The 7,689-nt window shown below is 40.6% G+C and overlaps 1 protein-coding gene across 3 annotated transcripts in view; it reads right to left on the bottom strand.

Annotated features, from left to right (window-relative positions):
• The window catches only part of LOC147013230 (transcription factor AP-2-beta-like), an 87,278-nt gene extending 80,725 nt beyond the window's left edge, over positions 1–6,553 (bottom strand). The window contains exons 1-2 of one of the 3 annotated variants that reach the window (XM_085854888.1): positions 6,216–6,550; positions 5,586–6,068 (exon numbers count right to left, since the gene is read on the bottom strand). In XM_085854888.1, coding sequence (XP_085711014.1) covers positions 5,586–6,068; positions 6,216–6,242 — 510 coding nt within the window. In that variant the 5' untranslated portion in view covers positions 6,243–6,550. Of the gene's footprint in view, positions 1–5,585 lie in introns of all 3 variants that reach the window. The other 2 variants (XM_085854887.1, XM_085854886.1) reach the window with 2 other exon arrangements.
• Between the last annotated feature and the right edge of the window lie 1,136 nt (positions 6,554–7,689).

Here is a 7,689-nt window from a genome sequence, read left to right on the forward strand (position 1 = left end):
AACTCCCGGTATTTACAAATCGTTTAACTTTAACTAAATCACCATATTAATATTAATACATCGTTTAGCTTTAGATAAACCCCAGTATTTACACATTAACTCGATAAATCCCGGTACTGGCATCTCATTTGGCTTAAGGTAAATTCCAGTATTAACATATTGTTTAAGTGAAGCTTAATCCCAATATTAATATTAATACATCGTTTGGTCTTTGCTAAAACTCACTATTAACACATTGGTTAACCTTGCTTATATTTTGGTATTAACACATGGTTTGACGAGCTAAATCCGGTATTAATACCTGTTTGGATTTCACTAAATCACAGTATTTACACATTGTTTGACTTTAGCTAAATCCGGGTTTTAATATTAACATATTGTTTGTCTTGCAAAATCCCACTATTAACGGATCATTTGGCTTGAGCAAAATCCCCGTATTAACGCAGTGACTTCAGCTTCATGCCGGTATTAACAAAGTCGACACTAAAACACAGAACGAACCACAACATAATAGAACAAGAAGAACAGTGGAAATGGGGAAAACAAACCAATAGCAGGGTCACGGAGGAAGAATGGGCGTGGGGGAAAATGAGAGCAAGGAGAGGGGAAGGAGGACACAGGGGGTGAGCAAGCTGGTGACAATCTCAAACACAGCAAGAAGAGGAAAGGGAAAAAATTGGGGACGAAACAGAAATGTAACCAAAAAGAGGGGGTGGGAGAAGGGGGGGGGATAAAATGATAACCATAACGAAGGGGGTGAGCTTGCTCCAATTCAATCCTGGTATTAAAACAGTCCCAATATCCCAGTATTAATATTAATACATTGTTTGGCTTTAACTAAATTAGGGTATTAACACATCATTTGCCAAGTCTCAGTATTAACACATCGTTTGGCCCGAGCTAAATCCTGGTATTAACATTTTTCCAAGCAAAACCCAGCATTAATATTAACACATCATTTGGCTAGCTTAATGTCAGTATTAACAGATGGTTCGGCCCTAACTAAATCCGGGTATTAATACGTCGTTGGCCGAGTTAAATCACAGTATTAACACATCGTTTGGCCATAACTAAATCCGGGTATAACACACCATTTGCCGAGTTAAATCTCAGTATTAACTCATCATTTGCAAAGTTAAATCCCAGTGTTAACACATCGTTTGGCCATAACTAAATCCGGGTATCAACACATCACTTGCCGAGTTAAATCTCAGTATTAACTCGTCATTTGGCCATAACTAAATCCTGGTATTAACTCAGTTTGTGATATTGAATGCCAACTTGATTAAAATGGCATGACTTTCCCTGAATGGATGAAACAACACTGTTGGCAGTTTTCTTTTCTTGTGAAATGAATGGAGATCGTTTTCCAGTTGAGAGTGATCAGATACTCAAATGTTACAAAATTACACTAAATCGATACATGACTTATTACAATTGTCTTGTCTACTTTGTATTACATGGAAAATGTTGTGACGTCATTGCACTAAATGATTGCGTCCAAAATGTTATATTTCTGTGAAAACGGCAGTTTTAGGACAAAACAAAAGCTTTTATCGAAGTTGAGTGATGTATATACAGATGTTCCTTAAATATATCATCATATTATTTGTTGGTGGATTATGGATTAAATGTTAATGTGACGATTATATTGCGTGGGATTAAAATGCTCACGTGGAGTACAAATATAAATCCTTGTTATCTCATCGTTCTTCTTAAACTATTACTCATCCAAGAATATAAAAACCAAGTTTATGAATTCTCTTATTGTCATCCAAAGTTTTCAAGAATTGAAAGGATTTTGAGCGAAAACAGCAATTTATTTATAATGTACGAATCATAACACGTTCTTTGTTCATGCATTTTTAGCAGGAAACCAAAAAGGTGAAATCGATGTCCCAAAGAATATCCGTGCTTTATCGCCACGTACAGCTCTTCGAGCGACCATCGTCACTTCTACATGGCTCTAGACCTGAAGGACCTGCCAAAATATGCCAACTATTGTGGACCCAAATTAAACCTAACACCATAACTTAACGCACTAACCTTAACCCTAAATGCTTTTATACCCCAACACCATAACTCGACGAACCCTAATTCATCCTAACACTAAAACCATAACACTAATGCTTATACTATACCATTCAATTCATTATTATGCTCGCTTTTCAAATCACAATGCAGTTGGTTATTGTGATTGTGAATTATACTTCATCCCCCTTTTCCGTTATTACTATCATTATATTATTTGCATTCAAACTCCGAAAGTACGTTTATATAATTTTAATAGCAAGTCATAAATGAGGTCCAATTGTGCTTATAGGTGTACAAGTGTATTTAAAACATGTTTATATGTATACATGCGTATTTAAAATACTAGGAATGCACGCTCCCTCCGGGAGCAAAATATGGTGTCGATACCCCCCTTCCTTGTGGTTAAATCACTTGCACTATTCCACATGTACACACGAAAATTGCAAATCGTCTCTCCAGATTGGTGCAGCTGCTTTTGATTTGATAATTGTCAGGCATACACACATACAGAGAATTAACTTATTTTAATCGAGCTAGAAACACCCATTCCTTCGGGGAGTGGCTTGGGAGAGAAAAGGGAGTGGGGGGGGGGTATGGGGGAGATGAAGCAAATATATTTTGTGACGTGGCGAGTAATGCCCTCTCTCTCCAGCAGGGGGTCAGTAAACCACTTGCACTGTGCTATGTGTGCAGCCAAAAATGGTAATTTGCCTCCGAACCCTCACAGGGGTGGAGTGGGGGTTACTTTTTCCCCATGACCTGACCCAGAGTACCCCCAGCACGTCTGACAAATTGGGTGGAGATTGGCTGAGCCGTTTTCATTTCCATAATTATCAGACGCACATACACATAGAAAATTGCATTATTTTATATAGAAGGCTGCCTATTGTGTGAAACCATTTAAAACATACCTACAGGTGTGCATGTGCATTGAAAACATGCCAATGGAGGCAAGTATATGTTTTAAACATACCTATATGTGTAAAACATCCCTTAATGTGTACTTAAAACATGTCTATACATGTACAAGCATCTAAAACATGCATGTGCATGTACATGAATCATTAATGCCCATATGTAAGTGTGCATTTAAAACATGCCTATACATGTACAATAATTTAAAACATGCCGATGCGTATAAATGCATATTTAATACATGCTTATGTTTAGATACATATTTAAAACATGCTTCTACATGTACAACTGTTTAAAACATGCTTATGCATGTCCGCGTTCATTTATGTAATGCACATGTTTTAAACATGCCAATACATGTACGTGTATTTAAGACATGCCAATATGTGTAAACATGCCTATACATATACATTTGTAAATCATGTCTTTCAGATGTACATATGTAAAGCAGGCTTTGATGTGTACATTTGCAAAACATGCCTATATGTGTACATATGCATGTATAAACATGCATACATATATGAAACATGCCTATGTATATGCATGTGTAAATCATTGATTTACACACACACACACACACACACACACACACACACACACACACACACACACACACACACACACACGTGTATATATATATATATATATATATATATATATATATATATATATATATATATATATATATATATTTACATATCATGGCTTTACGTTAACAAATGTAAAACATGCTTATATGCATAAATATGTAAAACATCCCGATACATGTGCATGTATAAAACGTGGCTTTATATGTACGTGTATATAACATGGCTTTGAGTGTACATATGTAAAACATGCCAATGCATACATATGTAAAACATGCCTAAACATATGTACGTGCATGTAACATGGCTTTACGTGTGCATACTTAAAACATGCCTATACCTGTGCATGTGTAAAACATGGCTTTAACTGTGCATACGTAAAACATGCCGAAATGCATACATAGGTAAAACATGCCTAAACATGTATGTGTATATAACATGGCTTTGAGTGTACACATGTAAAACATGCCTGGACATGTACATGTACGTAACATGGCTTTATGTGTATATATGTAAAACATGCCTATACACGTGCATGTGTAAATCATGCCTTGACATGCATGACTGTACGTGTGTATAACATGGCTTTACATGTATAGATGTAAAACATATCTATAGACGTGCAGGTGTAAATCATGGCTTTACGTGTACGTGTATATAACATGGCTTTACGTGTATATATATATATATATATATATATATATATATATATATATATATATATATATATATATATATATATATATATATACATATATATATACATATATATACATATATATACATATATATATATATATATATATATATATATATATATATACATATATATACATATATATATATATATATATATATATATATATATATATATATATATATATATATAAAACATGCCTATACACGTGCATGTGTAAATCATGGCTTTGCGTGTACGTGTATATAACATGGCTTTATGTGCATACAACATGGCTTTACATATATGTGTATATAACATGGCTTTATGTGTATATAACATGGCTTTACGTGTATATGTGTAAAACATGCCTATACTTGTGCATGTGTAAATCATGGCTTTACGTGTACGTGTATATAACATGGCTTTACGCACATATATGTAAAACATGCCTATACACGTGCTTGTGTAAATCATGGCTTTACGTGTACGTGTATATAACATGGCTTTACGTGTATATGTGTAAAACATCCCTATACACGTGCATATGTAATTCATGGCTTTATGTGTATGTGTATATAACATGGCTTTACGTGTATATAACATGGCTTTACGTGTATATATAAAACATGCCTTTACGTACACGTGCATGTGTAAATCATGGCTTTACGTGTATGTGTATATAACATGGCTTTACATGTATATATAAAACATGCCTTTACGTACACGTGCATGTGTAAATCATGGCTTTACGTGTACGTGTATATAACATGGCTTTACATGTATATATAAAACATGCCTTTACGTACACGTGCATGTGTAAATCATGGCTTTATGTGTACGTGTATATAACATGGCTTTACGTGTATATATGTAAAACGTCTATACACGTGCATGTGTAAATCATGCCAAGACGTGTACGTGTATATGTGTAAAACATGCCTATACACGTGCATGTGTAAATCATGCCAATACGTGTATGACTGTATGTGTATATAACATGGCTTTACGCATCTAGATGTACATGTGCGTGTATGTCAATTAACTTTACGTGTGTGTGTGTGTGTGTGTGTGTGTGTGTGTGTGTGTGTGTGTGTGTGTGTGTGTGTGTAAAACATGCCTACATACATGCATGTGTGTGCCTATTCGCAAGCAAACAATCCACTCCTTTTTGGATGCCTGGCATTGGAAACAAGCTCGGCGGAATGCTCTGACTCCTGGCAGCCGAACCATTTGAGTAAAATTTCTGACGTGAGTTCAGCCAAACGAACGAACGCATGGATGGAGAAACAAGCTGGGAGCGAACAAAAAGCACACCCCACAAAACGCATTGCACAGGTCTCCGATCGCCCGTCCTGTAGTCCCACATGTACCTGTGCGTCCACCACAGAGTGGTGTGTGAGCGCCCCGAGCGGAAGCGCGTCCAGCCCGGCCTCGAGCCCAATGTGGCCCAGGCCGAGCACCTCCGGCCTGCGGACAGCTCCAAAATCCCGCCGAGACGCCGAGCCGTGCCCCACGGCCACCGAATGCGGGACTTCGATGCAGCCCGAGGGCAGTTGCTGCAGTGCTCGGTGCGCTCCGACCATGTCCTGTGCGTGTCGCTGGCTCCACGACGCGCTCGCCTGCTGGGAGTGGTGCAGTGCATTCAGGTATGGGTCGTTCGTACCCGAAACATGCGCGTATGGGTCCTGCGGTGGCGGGTACGTGAGCGGTTGGTACGGTGGTGGGAAGTAAGGTGGCTGGAAGTCAGCACTTGGTGTGTGTGAAAGAGGAGGTGCTGAGTAAGAGCCCTGTCCCAGGGCACCCAACTGCGAGAGTCGGCCAGCTCCATGGCCGCCCGCTCCTTCGTGCCTCTCCTGCGGAGGGATGGAGACAAAAACATGTGTTTGGGTCGGAACAGCCATGACCTGTGAGCGCATGGACCAAGAGACCCACAACTCTGCGGCGAGGCGATTCATGACACGTGGCAGTGTGTATGAGGGGGCGCAGGGTGGCAGACTCACCATGGCCTTATAGGTGTGAACTAACATTGGTACCAACTTTTGTCGGCGCTTCCTCAAGAGGACATGGAGGCGCTCACGACTCCCTTGATCGTTTCAGCGGCGGCTCTTTTCGAGGGAGATTCAAGCAAGCGGCTGGAAGGAAATATGGTGTCGGGAGGGTATGTCGGGGACTCGCCGTGAGAAGAGAGGACAAACACCAGGAAGGCGTTCGACGTTCGTGAATGCCTGCGCTGGGAGAGAGTTACCTTCGACGTCCCTCCCCCTGGCACCCAATCGCGCGTTTCTGCCGCCTCATCCCTCCTGCACTCTCTCCCTTCCTCTTTCTCCTTCTCTGTCTCAGCGGAGGTAACGTGGGGGTGCTTGGGGGCTAATCAGCCACCGTGACGTGTGAATAATGACAAGACCTCTGCGAGGCGGACTCGCCGTACTGGATACGAAATGGCAAAGGTTTCACAGTAAAACAGGGATTCTCAGTCGCTTTCTGTGAACCCAGTCGGCTGCGGGTATGCCATCACGTGTTCTGGTGCATTAACGAAATTTGTTATTTTAGCGTCGAAATGCTACTTGAGCGTAGCAGACAATCCACGTCCATGCGTCGCTTATAAAACTATCGCTTCCACCTCCATGGTGTTCTCGATGAGATTGCTGTCGTTGCGTACGTCGTAAGGGTCGTGTTTCCCATAGACCAAGCAACGTGAAGGTCGTGTGGCCCATAGACTGTGTTAAATGAAGGTGGTGCACCCTCCCCCCCCCCCCCGGACTGTGATGTTAACATAAAGGTCATGTGGCCCACGAACTATGTTAACATGAAGGTTATGTGGCCTACGAACTATGTTAAGTGAAAGTCGTGCGGTCCACGGACAATGTTAAGTGAAGGTCGTGCTGTCCATGGACTATGTTAAGTGAAGGTCGTGCTGTCCATGGACTATGTTAAGTGAAGGTCGTGCGGTCCACGGATAATGTTAAGTGAAGGTCGTGCTGTCCATGGACTATGTTACGTGAAGGTCGTGCTGTCCATGGACTATGTTAAGTGAAGGTCGTGCGGTTCACGGACAATGTTAAGTGAAGGTTGTGCGGTCCACGGACAATGTTAAGTGAAGGTCGTGCGGTCCACTGACTATGTTAAGTGAAGGTTGTATAGTCCACGGACAATGTTAAGTGAAGGTCATGCGGTCCACTGACTATGTTAAGTGAAGGTCGTGCGGTCCGCTGACTATGTTAAGTGAAGGTTGTGCGGTCCTCGGACAATGTTAAGTGAAGGTTGTGCGGTCCTCGGACTAAGTTAAGTGAAGGTCGTGTGGTCCACGGACTATGTTAAGTGAAGGTCGTGTTGTCCACAGACTAGATGTTTCCACTATAGATAGCTGTACATCCGATATGTATATTATATTATCCAAGCTCAAATCATAAATGTTTTGACAGCTTGGCTGAAAATATTTTCTCTAATATTGTTGCGAAGCATTAGTTCAACAGA

The sequence above is a fragment of the Eptatretus burgeri genome, chromosome 14, assembly GCF_056783735.1.
Source record: "Eptatretus burgeri isolate ZD-2024b chromosome 14, Ebu_testis_v1, whole genome shotgun sequence".
Lineage (NCBI taxonomy): Eukaryota > Metazoa > Chordata > Myxini > Myxiniformes > Myxinidae > Eptatretus > Eptatretus burgeri.